At 45.2% G+C, this 20,575-nt stretch overlaps 1 protein-coding gene across 2 annotated transcripts; it reads left to right on the forward strand.

Annotated features, from left to right (window-relative positions):
- Positions 1 to 2,069: 2,069 nt before the first annotated feature.
- Positions 2,070 to 18,391, forward strand: IGSF1 (immunoglobulin superfamily member 1). Of its 2 annotated transcripts, XM_064482691.1 has the most exons (21): positions 2,070 to 2,215; positions 2,654 to 2,715; positions 5,099 to 5,216; positions 5,348 to 5,374; positions 5,788 to 6,072; positions 6,433 to 6,720; positions 8,624 to 8,908; positions 9,149 to 9,442; positions 9,903 to 10,181; positions 10,537 to 10,657; positions 12,542 to 12,612; positions 12,709 to 12,741; positions 13,124 to 13,414; positions 13,713 to 13,991; positions 14,614 to 14,901; positions 15,667 to 15,954; positions 16,144 to 16,431; positions 16,630 to 16,917; positions 17,037 to 17,315; positions 17,714 to 17,837; positions 17,994 to 18,391. In XM_064482691.1, exons 1-21 carry the CDS (start codon positions 2,188 to 2,190, stop codon positions 18,127 to 18,129), a joined length of 4,152 nt encoding a protein of 1,383 aa, XP_064338761.1. In that variant the 5' UTR covers positions 2,070 to 2,187; the 3' UTR covers positions 18,130 to 18,391. The 2 variants fall into 2 exon arrangements, with proteins under 2 accessions (XP_064338761.1, XP_064338762.1); XM_064482692.1 differs by lacking the exons at positions 17,714 to 17,837; positions 17,994 to 18,391 and adding an exon at positions 17,458 to 17,696.
- The last annotated feature ends 2,184 nt before the right edge of the window (positions 18,392 to 20,575 follow it).

Below are 20,575 nucleotides of genomic sequence, written 5' to 3' on the forward strand. Positions count from 1 at the left end.
ATTCCTCAAAAGACTAGGAATAGACTTACCATATGACCCAGGAATCCCACTCCTGGGCTTGTATCCAGAAGGAAATCTACTTCAGGATGACACCTGCACCCCAATGTTCATAGCAGCACTATTTACAATAGGCAAGACATGGAAACAGCCTAAATGTCCATCAACAGGTGATTGGATAAAGAAGAAGTGGTATATTTATGCAATGGAATACTACTCAGCCATAAAAACCGACAACATAATGCCATTTGCAGCAACATGGATGCTCCTGGAGAATGCCATTCTAAGTGAAGTAAGCCAGAAAGAGAAAGAAAAATACCATATGAGATCGCTCATATGTGGAATCTAAAAAACAAAAACAAAAACAAACAAACAAACAGACAAAAACAAAGCGTAAATACAGGACAGAAATAGACTCACAGACAGAGAATACAGACTTGTGGTTGCCAGGGGGGTGGGGGGTGGGAAGAGATAGACTGGGATTTCAAAATTGTAGAATAGATAAACAAGATTACACTGTATAGCACAGGGAAATATACACAAAATGTTATGATAACTCACAGAGAAAAAAATGTGACAATGAGTGTGTATATGTCCATGAATGACTGAAAAATTGTGCTGAACACTGGAATTTGACACAACATTGTAAAATGATTATAAATCAATAAAAAATGTTAAAAAATAAAACAAGTGGGGCCTAATTAAACTTATAAGCTTCTGCACAGCAAGGGAAACCATAAGAAAAACAAAATGAAAACTTACAAATGGGAGAGAATATTTGCAAATGATATGAGTGACAAATAATAACAACAAAAAAAACCACAATCCAAAAACTGGCAGAAGACCTAAACAAGTAATTCTCCAATGAAGACACAAATGACCAATAGGCACATGAGAAAATGCTCAATATCACTAATTATCAGAGAAATGCAAATCAATGAGGCATCATCTCACACCATTCAGAATGGCCATCATTCAAAAGTCCACAAACAATAGATGCTGGAGAGGGTGTGGAGAAAAAGGAACCCTCCTACCTTGTTGGTGGGAAGGTAGTTTGGTGCAGCTGTTACGGAAAACAGTATGGAGAATCATCAAAAGACTAAAAACAGACTTACCGTATGATTCAGCAGTCCCACTCCTGGGCATATATCTGGAGGAAACTCTAATTTGAAAAGATACATGCACCCCAATATTCATAGCAGCATTATATACAAAAGCCAAGACATGGAAACAACCTAAATGTCCACCTTCAGATGACTGGATAAAGAAACTGTGGTATATTAATACAATGGAATACTACTCAGCCATAACAAAGAATAAAATAATGCCATTTGCAGCAACAAGGATGGACTTGGAGAATGTCATTCTAAGTGAAGTAAGCCAGAAAGAGAAAGAAAAATACTATATGGTATTACTCATATGTAGAATCTAAAATAGAAAGAAAAAAGAATACATTAATGAACTTATCTACAAAACAGAAACAGACTCACAGACATAGAGAACAAACTTATGGTTACTGGGGGGAAGGGAGTGGGAAGGAATAAACTGGTTATTTGTGATTTGCAAATATTAACTACTATATATGATAGTACTATATATGATAGATAAACAACGTTTCTTCTGTATAGCACAGGGAACTATATTCAATATCTTGTTGTAACCTATAATGAAAAAGAATATGAAAAAGAATATATGTATGACTGAAATATTATGCTGTACACCAGAAATTGACACCTTGTAAACAGACTATACTTCAATTTTTTAAAAAAGTCATTCATTGTCAACTAAATTTATGAAAGGTGTCTACATCATTGAACTCATGTTTCTATAGGGCATTTGGGGAAAGATTTCCAGATTAATAGTTAATGGTAGTAGTAATGGTAGTGGTAGCAGCAGCAGCAGCTACCATTCATTGAGCGCCTACCATGTACCAGGCCTACTGGTCTGTAAGTTTCACTTGCATCACTCCCGGAAGCCCTGTGCAATTACTTCTGTTTTCGTTGTTGTTTCATTCTACAAACGGGGAAACGGGACCTCAGAGAGTTTACTTCATTTTCTTTAGGACGCAGCTATTGAATAATGGAACCAGACTGAAATCCAAATTTGTATGTCTCTGAAGCCTGGACTTTTATCCCAAGCTGGACTTTGAAGGCTTCCCAAGTTACTTAACCCCCTCTGAGATTTGAAATAATGGATGCTCAAGGCTCACAGGCACATAGTAGGCGTTTAAGTCCTGGTGGTGGTGTTTATGCATAAGTGGGGTATTAAATGAGCAGAGGAAGATCTGAGATCCCTTTAAAGGCATCGGGGAACTGGCGAGGAGGGATCTACAGCTTTGGCAGTCTTAAGAGCTGGCCCTCTCCCCTCCAAAGTACAATGACACAATGAAGCTCTTAGCGACAGGCGAGGGGGCAGGGGCCTGAATTTGGCTCCAGCAACCTCTGCAGGGAATCCAGAGAGAGGCGGGAGCTGGGAGGGGCGTGGAAATCCCGGTGGTCAGAGGACTGCCGGTGTCAGGGAGTTTGTGTAGGTGGGCTCCCAGAGGCGAGCGGAGGGAGGGGAGGAGGTTGGAGCCGCCTGGCTGGCGGAGGAGAGAAGGAGGCGGGGCCCTGAGCCTGAGAGGCTGTCCTTAGACTGCTTTTCCCGTGCCGGGCAGTTTGCTGCATCTGGAGGAGCTCACTGGAGAATCTCCAACAGCCGAGCGGGCCTTCAACTACCGTAAGTACCTGCAAATGAGCGCATAGTCCAGTGGCTGAAGATTAAATACTGCCCATCAGCTCCTAAATCAAACCCCGAAATAATCTCCCTGCTGTAATTAATTGCCGTAAATCTAAATGCTCCCCAGTCTGTGTCCCCCCACCCCCTTCATCTCTCCCTTTCTCTTTCCCTCCCCGGAACCTAGCTATGCCTCGCTGAGAATCTCCGGGCACTGTAAATATCTTCCCCTTTCCTTCTCAGTCTTCCCTCCAAACCTTTAGCGGAGCATGTACCCGGCACCCTGCCGAGCCCAACCCTTTTGATTCCCAGAGACCTCAAAGCTATGCAGGGGGCGAGCCATTAGACATTTCGGGTATGTCACCCTCTAAAGCACTGCAGCACTGCCTAAGGGTGGGGAAAGTGCTCGGGGTGGAGTAGAAGGGAAGGGTGAAAAGGCTAGACTGCCGAAGTTGGGGGAGTGGGTGTGTGTGGGGAGGGTGACAGGCCAAAATGGGCGTGGCCAATTAACCAGAAGCTTGCAGCTGCTTCCAAAAGAAGATTCATCGTTTTCGCTGGATAGAAATGATAGCGTTTCCTTAGTAGGTTGGAGAGGGAGCAGCCATCAGCTTGCCTTATTCCACTCAAGCCCCCAGAAAGTGAAACCCTGGTGTATGGGACCAAGTGGCGGGGCTGGAATCTCAGATGGCATTCCCGGGCAGAATCCCAGGTTCAACCTTTCCCTTGGCTGTAAAATCTAAGTTCCCCCAATAAATTCTGGCTCAAAGCCTCAGGGGAAAAAAGCAACAGGGTGGCACCCAAGCCTGGGCCTGGGCCTGACTGTGAGAGGAGTAGGGGCAAGGGCCTGTAGGAGCTGAGGTGGAAAGAGCATCTTTGGGGTCCTATACCAGATGAACGCTGCCTTTGGGAGGAAAAATAGCCACTTTTAATGAAATATTCACTATGTGCCTGGCACTGTACATATATTATTCCTGATCCAACTCCACAGCAATGTTAGGTAGATATTATTCCCCAACTTTATAGAGAAGAAAAGTTCAAAGAGGGTAATTTCAGCATCCTTCAATGCAAAGTAAGAAATGCAAAGCAAAATTGTGCTTTCTGGGATCTCTGATTGTTCACCTGCTTACTACAGCCCAGATGTTTGAATCTTCCCCTTTTCCTGCTCCTTCATCTCTCCCAGGGTTAGCAATGGAGCAAGTTAGAGGCTTTGAGACCAGGACCAGTTTGGGGAAGCAGAATCATACCTTCTCTGGGGCTCTGGGAGCCACCTTTATCCTACTCTACTGAGACAGAGTTAAATAGCTGGGGTCAGCTAGACCCTCAGAATCTGAATACAGAGTTGGTAGAGGAGTTAGCCTGAGTTTATGTGGTGGACATACACCTTCCCTTGGCAAAAGGACACTCTGGGTGCAGGGGTTGGGATAGGAGAGGCAGAAAAGCATAAGAGGTCTATTTATGGACATGTAAGGCCTGTGGTCAATAGTGATTTTTGAGAAAATGAGAAGTCCTCCCTGAACTCAAATCTCTTTGCCATATTCCCTGAAATGCAGGCAATTCTTTTTTTTCCTTAGGGGCAATGAACAAAAATGCTTATAAAGCACGGGCAGCCAATAAATCATTTACATTTTATATCGATTAGTTCAAGTAATTTGATTCCCCAACACGTAATTGAGATGGTGGTTTTGAGCTTGGTAGGGGTAAGAGATAAGGGTGAAAGTAATATTGGACTTGAAGCATTCCACAGAAGGGGAGAACCGGGTGGAATGAGATGGGAAAGGTGAGGGAGGGTGAGAAAGGGGGCAAGGGCTGCCTCTGAAACTTTAAATACTGTTTTTAAAGTATAGGCATTGGAGTTAAACATGGATTTGAATTTTGGTTCTGATATTTAATAACTTTTGAATTTGGGCAAATTATATAACCTATATAAGCCTCAGTTTTCTAGTCAGCAAAATGGGGATGGTAGGAACACTTCCTTTGCTAGGTTGTTGGAGGACTCAAACAAAAAATCTATATCTATGTCTATATCTATATCTATCTATATCAATAGATATATATGAGTAAAAGATCTAAAAAAGTGACTCCCTACACCTCCCATCTCCTTCATGCCATGAGGCTTCTGCTGGCCTGGATTAGGTCGTCCTCTGGGCCTCTGAGATCCCAGGGACAAGCAGACATTTCAATAAATCTGACATCATCATCAATACCAGCAAAGACTTTGGGTGGGAGAAGAGAGAAGTGGGGAGAGGGGGCAAAAAAGAGAAGTAGCAGGTAACCCAGCGTGCCTGTGAGGTAGTGGAAGGTAGGGTTGTCAAGTACAATTTAGTGATCCAAACTGAACTTTAAGTAGCAGGACAAGTCCCCTGAGTAAAAACACTTCTGCTTTTAGATCTCACCACCTGTTGAGGGGCAAAGCCCTTCAAGACTCCAGAGGCTCCAGGGCTCTCGACAGGCCAGAGGAGGGGCCACCATGCTGCAGACATTCACTCTCTTGCTCTTTTGCATTCGTGAGTACAAGGAAAGGGTGAGGGGCAAGCACCCCTATGGGTGGGCACCTTGGGGAGGGGGAGAATATTGAGGTTTGAGAGTGAGTGGGGACAATGAGGGGGCTCTTCTTCACCATAACCTCTCTTTTCAGGGCTGAGTCTGGGTATGACACCGATAGGTAAGTGAGTCCTGCCACCTCAGGTACCTTCCTTCCTGAAGGCTGCCAGATATTAGCCTGCCTCCATTGCCCTGGACATAACTGCCTTGAGATCCCAAAAATAATTTCCAGACTGAGCCGTTTAGGAATCAGGGCCCCTCACTTCATGACTTGGTTTCCCACGGAACAGTAAAGAGCTTTATCTCAGATAGAAAGGAAGCAAGATTTGCACTTTATTCCCAACTCACTTGAATTCCCTAAACAGATATGCTGGGGTCCCTATCCTACCCCTACAGAAGCAGACACTCCTGTCCTTAAGGGAAGACAAAAGGAGGAATCTGGGCTGGGGCTAATTTTAAGGGACATCGTGGGGACATGTTATGGGAGGGAGAGGGTTGGACTGCTCACATCTTTGTTATCTTTGGGAACGACAGCAATGATGCAATCTCAACCAGAGCTGTGGATAGAAACCAACTACCTCCAGGCCCCTTGGGAGAACATCACACTTTGGTGCAAAAGCCCCTCTCGGATTTCAAGCAAGTTCCTGCTGCTGAAAGATAAGACACAGATGACCTGGATCCGCCCTTCCCACAAGACCTTTCAAGTTTCATTCCCCATTGGTGCCCTTACTAAATCCAATACAGGTCTTTACAGGTGCTGCTACTGGAAGGAGACAGGCTGGTCAGAGCCCAGTAAAGTTTTAGAGTTGGAGGCACCAGGTAAGAAGATAGAGATAGATAATAAAGAATAAATTCCAGCTCCTGGGATTCAAAGTTGCCTTCACAGAGCAGGGTTTGTTTAAGTCATTCATTTACCTCGAATGCACACATGCATATATGCAGGCATTTCAAAGTTAGTAAATAAGTGCCTGCTCTCTATAGGCAATGCAGAATGGAGACACAGAATCTGGGACAGATCTAAATGGCAGGTTCTCAACATAGGGGAGACCTGAGATGGGGAAAGAAGAGGTGACAAATAAGGACCGTACAGGGAAGGCTCATTTAAATAGAGCTCTCTGCTGCTCCCTGAGCAGCCCTATCCTTGCTCTACCTGAATTCCAGTTCGTTCTCTCCTTCCAGGCCAGCTGCCCAAGCCTATCTTCTGGATCCAGGCTGAGACCTCCCCTCTTCCTGGATGTAGTGTTAACATATTCTGTCATGGCTGGCTGCAGGATTTGGTATTCATGCTCTTCAAAGAGGGATATGCCGAACCCATGGATTACCAAGTCCCAACTGGGACAGTGGCCATATTCTCCATTGCCAACATGACACCTGAGAGTGAAGGGGTTTACATCTGCCGCACTCATATCCAGATGCTCCCCACCCTGTGGTCAGAGCCCAGCAACCCCCTGAAGCTGATTGTGGCAGGTGGGTGTGGCTATGGCTGCTGGGGTCTGATGATTGTTGTCCCCGGGATCATGGTTGGATAAACCAAGATTTCTGATTTTACTTTCCTTGGCCAGTTCCCTGAAAGGCCCATGAGCTAGAGTCATTTGACATTTTACTGAGATGCAGATTAGAATCACACATGCTATGAGGCAGATATCTGGGAGCCAATCACTTGGCTATGAGTGAGCCCAGCCAAATATCTAGCAGCTTCAGCTCATCCCAGCTTTGTTGTTCTCTATTTGTTGAATATCATGCATTCATTCATTCATTTGGCTAATATTTATTGAGCACTTAATATGTGCCAGGCACTGCCACTGCAGTCTTGTGAACTGAATTTTAAAATGCAAACGTATTTTTATTCTATTTGCGATTTTAATTTTTAAGTGTGGAAAATAGAATGAATTGCTCATGCTGGTGATAAAAATTAACAAGAAATGACAAAGAAAGTAATAGATTATATTTTAGAAATGGCTTTATAAATTAGTTTAGTTCTGTGTATATAGATCCAGTAAGGCAATACCAAGCTTTAAACACAGAAGAAGGCTCCCCAAAATATCCAAATGCTAGACATACACCCCACAGCCACCTCTCCCACCCCATGGCCTGGGTGCTTCTAGGCAGAATTGGCCACATTTGCTTTAGTTCCTTCATCAAGATAAATAGGCTTGGGAAAAGTTGTGGTGCTACAGAAAGTACCTTGGACTTAGAAGCAGTGATCCTAGTTTCTAGTTCCACCTCTGATACCGCCTCCCTGGGTGATATTGAGCAAGTCACTTCACCTCTGTGCTTCGGTTTCCCCTACTCTAAAATGGGATAATAGTATCTATCCAATCTACTGTATGATACCTCTCTGTGCCTCAGTTTCATGATTTGCAAAATTGATTTAATAATAATGCCTACCTCACAGGGTTGTTGTGAGGATTTGCCTAAATATAATATATGTACAGTGCCTGGCATATAAGTTCTCAATAAATGGTAGATATTGATTTTATTAGTATAGCTCTTTATTGAGGATCAAAGAAAAAAAGACTGTTTGAACTGCGTGTTATGGATGTTGTATGAATGTCTGTCCAGTGTAGATTCCACTCACGCACACTTCCGTAGTTTCCTGTTTGCTGGTGTCCCTGACTAGGCCATGAACTTTTGGCTGACAGGTACTGCGTCTGTCTTCTTTACTCATATATCTGTAGACCTACATGATTCCTGACACATTCTAAATTATTAATGAGCATATGATAGAGCTGATCCTTCCAATAATGGATAGGTGGGCCTACCTGGGATTGGGTTAAGTAAGAAGGAGTGATATGGGACTGAAGTTTGCCCTCTGTTTTGTAGTATAGTCTATTTGGAGAAACAATACATGGAAGTGAAAGTATGGCCCCCTTAACAGAGATTTCTTTGGATTGCAGACTTGCTGGCCAATCCCTCCTTATTGGCTTCTTCCAGTCTCCTGTGGGAATTAGGGTATTCTTTGAAATTAGTGTGTTCAAAAATCATTCTTAATATTGCATCAGAATTTATGCTTTATGAAGATGGAATCAAAGTCATTTTCAGAAGTTTGATTTCTTGAGTGGTTAGAAGAACTACATTTGGCATTTCAAGTACCTAAAGATACTGGGAATTACAGAAGTAGATATTCCACTGAGATACACCTCTACACATAGTTAGAACTCAATGAAGCTGATAAAGTCAGGTGAGAGGGAAGGGACATAAGTGGACTTACCCTGGATTACCTCCAAGAAGAAGCAGAGATTCAGGGAAAAGAGAGAGTGCTGAGGGTAAACTTCAGCTACCACTTCCTGTCTAAAGAAACTAGGAAAATAAAACCAGAATATAAGGAAGAATCATCCTACCTCTAACCTAGGGTTTCTTCCCTTTCTAGGACTCTATCCCAAACCGACTCTGACAGCTTATCCTGGGCCGATCATGGCACCAGGAGAAAGCCTGAATCTCAGGTGTGAAGGGCCAATCTATGGAATGACCTTTGCTTTAATAAGGCTTGAAGACTTGGAGAAGTCCTTTTACCGCAAGAGGCCAATAAAAAATGAGGCATATTTCTTCTTCCGGGCTTTGAAAATCCACGATGCTGGACATTACCTCTGTTTTTACTATGATGGGTCATACAGAGGTTCACTCCTTAGTGATATCCTGAAAATCTGGGTAACCGGTAAGAGAGGGGGTGCCGTGGGACCTATGTTAGAGGTTAGGGGTATACAATCCCTCTGGGCCCCCTAGAAAACCTAACCACACAGCTAGGGCTACTGGTGGAGGAGGGAGCAGAATTTGTTATTATTGGGCTTAGGATGGGATCTGCCAAGGGTGGACTAGAGAAAGAAGAAAAGAATCCTAAAGTAGTGGGAGGGGAAAGTCAAAATGTTAGCCCTTTATACTTTGGGTCTTGTCCTAGACACTTTCCCCAAGACCTGGCTACTTGCTCAGCCCAGTCCTGTGGTCCAAATTGGTCAGAACGTGAGTCTGTGGTGTCGAGGACTGGTGGACGGAGTGGGGCTTGCACTCCATAAGAAAGGTGAAGACAAACCACTTCAGCTCTTGGATATCACCAGCATCGATGATGATGAGTCATTCTTCCTCAACAATGTGACCTATAGTGATGCTGGCATCTACAGGTGCCACTACCTCCTCTCCTGGAAGACCTCCATCAGGATGACATCACACAACACCGTGGAGCTTGTGGTTGTAGGCAAGTGTTAACAATTATTGTTTGTTTTTATCATCATTACAGTGTTATAAGAAGGAGCTGGTAGCCCTGTATCCTCTTGGATTTATGAGCCGAGGAAAAACACACTAGGAAGGTGGTGTAGAGTTTTCCCCAAAAACTTTAGGTACGTTTCTCCCAGGATTGTTACTCACGTCTTACCCCTCGGCATGGACAAGCCCCACTGTGACCCCTAGAAAAGTTATTTTCCTTAAGGCCAGGGCACACTTACAGGTATGGATGTTTCTGGTTGAAGGTAGGAACCCAGGAATCTTTAGAGAATCAAGGAGTGGACCAAGTGGTTCTGATACATAGTCAAATTTTGAAGCCACTGACCTAGTGGAAGTGGAAAGAAAGAGAAGACCAAATAGAGAACATTTGTTGAAGGAGGTGGTACTGAATTCAGGGTCACTTATTCTAACTGTGGCCTCTGGATTGATTGCAGATAAGCCCCCCAAACCCTCCCTGTCAGCCTGGCCCAGCACCATGTTCAAGCTAGGAAAGGTGATCACCCTTCAGTGCCGAGTACCTCATCCAGTACTTGAATTTTGTCTGAAATGGGAAGAAAGAGCAACATCCCAAAAATTCTCAGTGGACGGAAACTTCATCATCAGTAATGTTGAAGGGAAAGGCACAGGGACCTATAGTTGCAGCTATCGCATAGAGGAACACCCTAACACCTGGTCACATTGCAGTGAGCCTCTGAAGCTGATGGGTCCAGCAGGTGAGTGGACAACGCTTTGTATGGATGCTCCCTCCACTGCTTTGGCCATGATACCCCTTGGATCCCAGAGCAATGCCTAGAAGGATATGAAAAAGGGAGTTGAGGGCTTGTAAGTCAGGGCCCTTGAATTTGGGCATCCCTCCCCTGGAATGATCGCACAATCACTCAAAGGCAGTGAACAGGATACTTTCAAGGACCCCATCCTTCATGAAAGCATCCCATCTTTCATGAAAAAGAAGGCCACTTTTGTCCCAACTTCCCTTCACTTGCAGTAACCAGGCTCCCCTCCCTATAAATGTGTTTACCTGCCCCTGTCCCCATCAGGGTCCCTGCTTCTGGTTTTCTCTGGCCACAGGCTTTCTCACCTGGAATTACATTCTGAATGAAGCTATCAGGTTATCCCTAATCATCCAGCTTGTTGCCTTGCTGTTGGTAGTGCTGTGGATAAGGTGGAAGTGTCGGAGACTCAGAATCAGGTAACTGTCTTGTCCCAACCCCGTTCCTCAAACTAGCTGAGTTCAGGCTCCCCAGAGATTCAGGCATGGGTTATGTTCCAGTTGAGACAGGCCAAAGGGGCACACCCTTTATATCCTCCACCTTCTGGGCTTAAGAGACAAGACTTTCTTATTCCAGCTATTTCACTTTCACCTCACAGAGGAGTCAGCACCCAAGCCAGAGGGTGGAGAAATGTATAATTCTGATGCTGGAGAAATAGTCAGAACCTCATTCACTGATTCCCCCAGGAAATCTCCCTTCCAAGCCACCCTGCCTCTCAGAGATGATTGATATCTTCCACATTAACTTGGTCTGAACTTTTTATTTGTAAGAAACCATGCTGTCCTGTCTCCCAGGATGTTATCCAACTCTGATCCCAACATCCCCCACTACCCTTAGTTCTCAAGGACTAGAGAGCCTTATGGTCCATCCTAGTTGCCACAGAAACTAGTCTCTCTGCCACTCTGGCCCCCAACCACTATGGAGACCATTCTGAGAATATAGCTTTAACCTGGGTGGGCATTTGATGAGAGAATGGATTGGGCCAGGGAATCATACTTCTTTCTCTGACCCATAAAATGGCAAGCCCAACAGGTTCTCCTGCTATTTACTTTTATCTTTGGGTGCCCCCTGGATCATCTCCTTCTCTCCCTGGTCCCTGTGGCCTTGTTCTCAGGCTATTCTGCTTAAAAATGAGGAGAGAGATGACAACTCCTAGCTTGGTGGGGGCCTCTGCTCCTGAATGCCTTGCTTACTTTCCCCCACCATCTGATCCTGGCTGTACCCCTCCCCCACCATGATCATAGGCCTTTATGTGTCTGGGAGTATTCAATACACAATGGATGATGACTATGATTGTGTGTGTCTGTGTTTTCCACTGAGATCTGAGGGACAGAGTGCTTGGGTAATGAGAAGGGAGCCACCTAAACTTTTTGCAAAACCACTACCTTTTGAGCTTTCAAAAAGTTTCAGTGGGGGTCAATTTCTACTTCTCCTCAGAATCTACCCTGAGTTCCACATACAGAGGGGTAACCTTCAAGCCAGAGGTTAGGAAAAAAATGTAGCTTCAAGTGCCCCACCTCAGTCCAGGACCACTGCATCAAACAATGTGTTCAGAAACCAGATTTCAGAAGAATGTAGCTTGAAAAGCATGTTTTCCTGGCCAGCAAGGAGGATCAGTATTTTCTAAGTAAAAATTGTCAAATGAATTTGCCTTAATATCATCTAATTCTTCAGGACCCATAACCCAAAGCTGCTGCACATTTCTAGTCATAATCTGGGTGGGGGTAAAGAGATCCCATTCTCTGACAAGCTTAGCTCAGCACTGACAATCCTCTGGTAATTCACTGCTGCTGCCTAGGCAACCCTTCCATAACAAAGGCAGGTGAGGCAGGTTGGTCAGAAGACCAATACTGCCATAATAAAAACTGCTTCCAAACTTAAACTTGATGACTGAGAAACACCCAAGATGTGTCCCTCCACCCCCACACCCACCACACAGAGCTGCTGATTACACTGAGCTCCAGGGGTTCTGAGAGCTGGAGTTACAAAAGCATTTTAACATCTGATATCTCAATTCCAGCAACAGCCTAATCAGGGGCCTTGGGGAGCTGACATTTGATATAGTCTGGGGAGAGGGGTGGGGGCAGGGGGCACACGGGTCGTGAAATAGCAAGAGGTTTGTAGGTGTTAAGGCCCTCAAAAAGAAAAGTCATCGATGTCAGGAAAGATTATATCCCATTATCCTGGCCATATCCAATCCCTATTGGGTGCTGAGTAAGCCAATGACATAAATTGCCGCCCCCTTCTCTCCGCCCTCCCCCTAATCCCAGCAACTCCTCTCATCTCTTTTCTGGTCTTACTAGAGAAGCCTGGTTGCTGGGAACAGCTCAAGGGGTCACCATGCTCTTCATAATCACGGCTCTTCTCTGCTGTGGTGAGTACAAGGGGGTGGGGAAGGGGCCTGGGCAGAAGGCCGGGGTGAAGTCCTGTAGGGGAGGGGGCAAAGCCCTGGCAGCAATTTCTTTTGCAGGACTGTGCAGTGGGGTATTGACAGAAGAGACTGGTGAGTTTTTCCTGCTCCAGACTGGGACATTCCTCCCTGGAGATCCGAAATAACTACAGAGTGTCAGTGTCAGTGGCCAGGGAGTGACTGGGTTGGGAGGGGAGGACAGCCAGGAAGGGGCACTTGCTAAAGCTGCTGGCAAAATTCAGTCTCCAACTCTGCTTTTCTGCCTGCAAAATTTCCCCCAAGCTTCTGCATTTTTCTGAGGCTCAGCTGAGACATCAGCTTCCCCTTTCCCCAGCACCTGCAGAAGGAAGGAAAGAGTTTGGATTGGGATTTAAAGGGGAGGTAGGCAGTGTGATCTGGGGAGGGGGTTCAAGGGCAAGGAAAGGGGGAAAGGAACGGGGAGGGAGGATGGTTTCATTAACTCTGCTGTTTCTAGAAATAATCATGCCAACCCCTAAGCCTGAGCTGTGGGCAGAGACCAACTTCCCTCTGGCCCCGTGGAAGAACTTAACCCTCTGGTGCAGAAGCCCTTCTGGCTCAACTAAGGAGTTTGTGTTGCTGAAGGACGGGACCGGTTGGATTGCAACTCGCCCGGCCTCAGAGCAGGTCCGGGCCGCCTTCCCCCTTGGCGCCCTGACCCGGAGCCACACCGGGAGTTACCACTGCCATTCCTGGGAGGAGATGGCTGTGTCAGAGCCCAGTGAGGCACTTGAGCTGGTGGGGACAGGTAAGAAAAGGCAGAGGGCCCTCCCGTAGTGATCCCCAGTGCTCCTGGGGACTCCAACACTTTTCCTAGGGGTGGGGAAATGCTCAGAGATCCAGAGCCCAAGGGGCTTCTGCTGCTTGTAGGAGAGGAGGGGCACTGAAATGGGGGAGGGGTGGGGAAGAAAGCAAGAAGAGACTGACCGGAAGGGCCAGAGGCCAGTCCAGGATGGATTTCTATTTTGCTGACAAAGTGACTCTAAGTGTCCCACCTGGGCACTTCCAAACTTCAGACTCCTTTTCCTCCCCATTTTGCCTTGCAGACATCCTCCCCAAACCTGTCATTTCTGCTTCCCCCCCAGTCCGGGGCCAGGAACTGCAAATCCAGTGTAAAGGATGGCTGGCAGGCATGGGGTTTGCTCTGTATAAGGCGGGAGTCCAGGAACCTGTCCAGCAACTTGGTGCTGTTGGGAGAGAAGCCTTCTTTACAATCCAAAGAATGGAGGATAAAGACGAAGGCAATTACAGCTGCCGCACTCATACTGAAAAGCACCCCTTCAAGTGGTCTGAGCCCAGTGAGCCCCTGGAGGTTGTCATAAAAGGTAGAGCTGAAAAGGGTATGTGAGGGAGGAGAGGGGAAGCAAAGCTCTGGGTCAGACACTCTTCTCCCCACAGCAAACTTTGCTGCTGGTCCTAGGAGCCTGTGTCCAATCTTAGAGCCAGGCAGGCGTGGCGCTGGGAGTGCCAGGGCCTCTGGCTGCACGATATTAATAGCCTTAATCGTTATTAATAGCTGGAGTTTGTGGAGGGTGATTTAATTTTTCTAATTATTTTCATATCAATTATCTCATATAGCTATAAAGCAAATTTTCAAAAGGAGGTGGATCAGGGACCATTTCCCCTTCTTGTCCAAAAGGGCAAACTGAGGCTCAGGGAACCAGGAGAGCCACAGGGACAATTCACTCTTTGAACTAGCTTCCAGTGCTTGCCCTGTTGACAGTGAGGATTCAGCTGGAGGAGGTGAGGGGTGGGGTGAGGGGTCAATGTGAAAAGTCCATCCACCAAGCAGTTTTGCCTTGATTTTTAAATGTACCTTCTTCTGAATGAAATGCTATAGAAAACAAATCAGCTTTCTGGAACCAGTATCTGCTATATTAGCTATCTTTCTTTCTTTTCTCTTAATTTGGTTTTGTGTTGTTTCTTTTTTTATTTCTTGCCTTCTAGAAATGTACCCCAAGCCTTTCTTCGAGACATGGGCCAGTCCTGTGGTCACTCCTGGTGCCCGAGTGACTTTCAATTGCTCCACCCCCCACCAGCACATGAGCTTTATTCTTTACAAAGATGGAAGTGAAATAGCATCCAATGACAGGTCTTGGGCGACTCCCGGAGCCAGTGCAGCCCACTTTCTGATCATTTCGGTGGGCATTGGTGATGGAGGGAATTACAGCTGCCGCTATTATGACTTTGCTACCTGGTCTGAGCCCAGCGACCCTGTGGAACTCGTGGTAACAGGTCAGGAGTGGGGAAATGAAGGTGGAGGTGGTACTGATCCTGGGACAGTGGGAGGAAGAGCTCTCAGTGCAAAAGAAAGAAGTGCTCCTTTCAAAGTCATCAAAAAATTGCTTAGGACAGTGCCTGGCACATGGTAAACAGTCCATGTAGGGCAACTGCTTATATTATCAACACAAGAAGAAGAGACAAAGGAAAGGAAAGAAGAAAGTAATTCACTTCTGGGGAAAGAAATGAGGCCGATGTGGGTGTTTCACATGTTGCCCTGCTTCTGAAATCTTTTTGTGGCTTGGCCTTGAGCTTCAGGCCCAATGTCTACTCTTTCTTTAGCTGGCTGTCAGAGATTGGTGGGCTGGATGGCCCTCAGAGAAAGGGCGAAGACCTTGAAATGTCAGCTGCATATTATGCAGCCATTACAAATGATAGTTTTCAAAGGCTGTTCAACGTCATAGAAAAATGTTTACAATATAAAGTGAAAAATATTCAACTACACAACTGTGCATCCACTAGGATCCCAATTATGCAAATAGCTATAGCTACAAGGACATAGGCATTTACAAAAAATACAAGGAAAGGAAATAAAGAAACATGTATAAAGAATGGTTATTGTTGAGTGACAGAATTGTATTTTCTTCATTAGGTTTTTTTTTTTTGGTATTTTCTAATTTTCTACAATAAACATATATTGTTTCTTATCATAACACTAAAAAAGCAATTTACAGAATGTTGGGGGCAGGCTCCTTTCATTTGTGGTCTCTTTAATTTCAGAATTCTACCCCAAACCCACTCTCTTGGCACAGCCGGGTCCTGTGGTGCTTCCTGGGAAGAATGTCACCCTGCGCTGCCAAGGGGCTTTCCAGGGCATGAGATTTGCCCTCTTGCAGGAGGGAACCCAAGTTCCCTTACAGTTCCAGAGTGCCTCGGGGAACTTGGCTGACTTTCTCCTCCACACTGTTGGAGCAGAGGACTCTGGGAACTACAGCTGTGTCTACTATGAGACCACCATGTCAAACAGGGGATCGCATCTCAGCAAACCTCTTATGATCTGGGTGACTGGTAAGGACAGACAAGACATGGGACTGGGACAGAGACAACTGGAGTAAGGGTTAGGGAGGGTGATCCTTCTTGAAAGGCGAGGCTAGGCCACGTAGGGGAACTGTTGTTTCCAGAAGGAGAAAGATAGAGTTAATTTAGCACATGATAAGTTTCCATACTCAGCATTTTACATCTTTGGTCTCTTCCTAGACACATTCCCCAAGCCGTGGTTGTTTGCTGAGCCCAGTTCTGTGGTTCCCATGGGACAGAATGTTACTCTTTGGTGCCAAGGGCCAGTCCATGGAGTAGGGTACATTCTGCACAAAGAAATAGAAGCTACTTCAATGCAGCTCTGGGGATCCACCAGTAATGATGGGGCATTCCCCATCACCAATATATCTGGTGCTAGCATGGGGCGTTACAGCTGCTGCTACCACCCTGACTGGACCAGCTCTATCAAGATACAGCCTAGCAACACCCTGGAACTCATAGTTACAGGTAAGGGGAAGATGCTCTGGAGTGGATAGGGGAGTGTAGAAAAGAGGGAATACAGTGGGAGATGGTTCATGGGAAACAGTTCTCCAAGAGCTCAAGAAGAGGCAAGCAATAGTCTTTCCTTTTTATTGAACAGAGACTCCAGGGGTGATGAACTAGAAAGTGGCCACCTCTCTATGACCAGGAGTTAATTTCTTCTAGGTTTGCTCCCCAAACCCAACCTATTAGCCCAGCCTGGTCCCATGGTGGCCCCTGGAGAAAACATGACTCTTCAATGTCAAGGGGAACTGCCAGACTCAACATTTGTCCTATTGAAGAAGGGTACTCAAGAACCCTTAAAGCAACAGAGTCCAACTGGGTACAGAGCTGACTTCTGGATGCCAGCAGTGAGGAGTGAAGATTCTGGAATCTATAGCTGTGTTTATTATTTGGATTCTGCTCCTTTTGCAGCTTCTAATCACAGTGACTCCCTGGAGATCTGGGTGACAGGTAAGGTGCTGGAGGCTTTAGTAAGAGTCTAGATTTTGTAGTTTTTTAGTAGTTAGCCCTAAGGAGGTAAAAGGCCGGGCTTAAGGCCACTTCTAACTCTGTATCCCGATTGGTTGCAGATAAGCCCCCTAAACCCTCCCTGTCAGCCTGGCCCAGCACCATGTTCAAGCTAGGAAAGGATATCACCCTTCAGTGCAGAGGTCCCCTTCCAGGTGTGGAATTTGTCCTGGAACATGATGGAGAGGAGGCACCTCAGCAGTTCTCAGAGGATGGAGACTTTGTCATTAACAATGTAGAAGGAAAAGGCATTGGAAACTACAGCTGCAGCTACCGTCTTCAAGCCTACCCTGATATCTGGTCAGAGCCTAGTGATCCTCTGGAGCTGGTGGGGGCAGCAGGTGAGATGATAATCCTTCCATAGACCTGGCTTGACACACCTGGGATCCTAGAGATAGTGCCCATGGAAACAGGCCAAGTAGGAGGTGGGGGTATTTGGAGTCAGAGACTGCAAGCATGGTCATCTTGTCATCTTTCTCCTAGGGATGATGAGGAGGTGGAACTTCAGATTCATTCAAAGATAGTGAGAAGGATACTTTCAAGGCCTCTTCCACCCCCCAAAAGGAGGGCTGCTTCTGCCTCAGCATAAACACTACTTCTGACTACCCCATCTGCAGTCTCAACACATGGTTCCCAAGTGAACCCTCATGGAGGCCAGATGAGTGGGCAACAGGAGATCAAGGGGAATATATATGCACTAATCTCTGTGGCCTTGGTTTCTGCTCTTTCATCATCACAGGGCCTGCTGCTCAGGAGTGCACTGTGGGGAACATTGTCCGAAGTACTCTGATCGTGGTGGTGGTTGTGGCTTTGGGGGTAGTGCTAGCCATAGAGTGGAAGAAGTGGCCTCAGCTCCGAACCAGGTAATTGCCTCATTTCAGTCTTCTTCTGTGAACCCAGGGCTTCTGTGTAAAAACAATAGTCTGAATGTTCTTCTAGCATCTGAGCCCCATAATGCAACCTGTTTTTAGGTTGATGGCTCTGGATCTTTCTTTAGTCATGTCTTTTTCTCTACACAGGGGCTCAGAGACAGATGGAAGAGACCAGACCATAGCCCTTGAAGAGTGTAACCAAGAAGGGGACCCAGGCACCAATACCAACTCTCCCTCATCAATCTCTCAGGGAACCACATTGGAGCTGCCAGTCCCAATATAATAATCTTCTCCTTTACAAGAACTTTCCTCTCCTCTCTTTTATCCTCAGAGATCTGCAGATCTGACTGGTTTCCCTCGGAGTCCACCCCATCTAATGTTTCTTGGCCACTAATCATCCAAGATGGGTCAAGGGGATTTTAGGAGTTGAGACCTCTACCAGGATGAGATGTTTCTTAAAGAGAGATTCCCCATCCCTGTAACTCCTGACTGTACTGATTTACTGGTGCATGAAACTCTATTAAAAATGTATTCTTCTGAATAAAGAGAGTATTCACTATTTAACTGCAGAAACTATGGCAGTGGTTTTCAATTGGTTTGTTGTCCACTTAACACTTAGCAAAATGGTGTTTGGGAGCTGACCTCCATGACAGAATAAGAGAGCACAGAGCTGCTACTACAGAGAAAGGAGCTCAAGGTTGGGGTCAGGGAGGGAGGAATATTCCAAAATAGTACTTTCCGATTTGGTTTGAGACATGGTCACTGAACAGAATGTCCTATTGTCCTTCCATCTCATTATTGAATGAATGAATGGGTGAATGAATGAATGAATGGCAATGTTCTCTCCAAGTTGAGCCTGAGGGGTGCAAACACCCCTTGTTACATCCTTTTCACCAGGTTACTTCTAGATGTATAGTATACTTGCTTTCAAAAGTTAAGATTAGTCCACTGCAGAACTTTGAAATTGGCAGAGTGTGCCTTGTGGCCCTTACCTAACAATCACAGGTGTACATTAATTCACACTTAAGTGTGAACAATTGATAAAGTTGAATACTTTGCCCCTCTCTCAAGAAAGCCCCATTTTCCCAAAGGAATGGGCCTCTTGTGGTGGGATATCGGAGCCTGAGTAAGCAGTTGAGGTGGTTGGTTTGGGGCAGGTGATCTCCCAGTGTCCTGTCCCAGTGTCCCCTCCCAGGACTCCAAATGAAGGTTGGCTCACATTCAGAGCCCCTGGTCTTTCTCCTTGGATCAGCATGCCGCTTGCCACATGAGTGGGAATCCAGTACACATTAGGAGGGTTGAGTTGGGGAAGGGGGCTTACCTAATTCCTTAAACTTGTTCAGGACTTCAGAAGAAATGACCTACTGGTCCTAAAGGAGGTCATGACCCCTTCAAATCTCACCCTAAAGTTCCTTACTTCCCAACACTGTTTAATTCTAACACTGTTCAATAGAGCAATGCACAAGGGTGCTGCACACAGTGAGTTATTTATCTAAATAAAGTTTAGAAAGCAACTCTTATTTTCTTACATTAGGAAGCTTATTTACCCAGCAACTTAATGGAAAAAAAATGCATCACATTTCCCTTAATCCTTACAGAATGAAACACTCTGAGTACTATAGACTAATTTGCATTAATCTCTTTGGAATGTAGAAGTACAAAGTCTCACTCTGATTTCTATTTGATGAGATTCTATTAGTCGCTTATACTAATTTCTTATAGTGTTTCTAAAAATTGCATTCCAAAAGTGCTTTTACATTTGAATTTAGGAAAATCTAATTGTTGCTTTCTACTGAGCACCACTTACTGCCTTCAAACTCTCCATCCCTAACCCTCAATCAAACCGTACATTCTGAAAACTGGAGGGAGGCCCATTCTTGGTCCTTGGTTTTAGGATAGAAGTCCTTTGATCAGGTCTAATTTTGTTTTCCAATCATTGGGTGCTCCAAGGTGTATTGTCAAGGCTAGTGATAGGGCTGTGCAAGTTAGCAAGTGATCGCTTGATTACTTTAGCTGTTCACCAAGGGAAAGAGAGATGGGAAGAAAAGAGCAGAGGATCAAGGACTGAAATTTAGAGAAGATTCTGAGTTAGAAAAGCAGTTAGAAGATGAGGCAGAAATGACAGAAAAAGACTCTTGTGAAATCCAGACATTGAACCTGGGATCTCCAGTATCAAAAGGATTCAAACAGAGATACCTATGCAATCAGAGAAAATTTTGATAAACCTTTCAATGAGAAACAAAAAGTAAGAAATATTGTGATATTAGACTGTTAGTTGGTTTTCTAGGAAAATGCACATATACAATTCTTTCACTTAGAGAACCAAGTTCTACATGATTTAGAAGGTAAAAAAGTAGTTGTCAATTAACTGTGAAATAAAGATAAAGAGTGGCTTTGGTATTTAACTTTCCTGTTCCCTGTCAGAGCTATTTCAATGAATTAAATATCTATTTATAATGCAGAAGTCATCACAAACTATCTCAATGAATTAAATATCCATTTATAATGCAAACATAGCTTGTTGCTGACAATGCTCCACATGGTATGTTTTTTTTCAACCTGGTTGCCATGGCAACCAGTCCCTTTACCCCTGGCTGGCCTCTAATCAGCGCAGCATCAGGTAATTTCTGGGAAATGGAATCTCAATTAGGGTGGAATGGACCTTTGAGAGGAGAATTTGTCTCTGGGACTTCAGAAACAAAGGCCAAAGATCCTCTCCCCAGTTCTAA

The sequence above is a fragment of the Camelus dromedarius genome, chromosome X, assembly GCF_036321535.1.
Source record: "Camelus dromedarius isolate mCamDro1 chromosome X, mCamDro1.pat, whole genome shotgun sequence".
Classification (NCBI taxonomy): Eukaryota; Metazoa; Chordata; class Mammalia; order Artiodactyla; family Camelidae; genus Camelus; species Camelus dromedarius.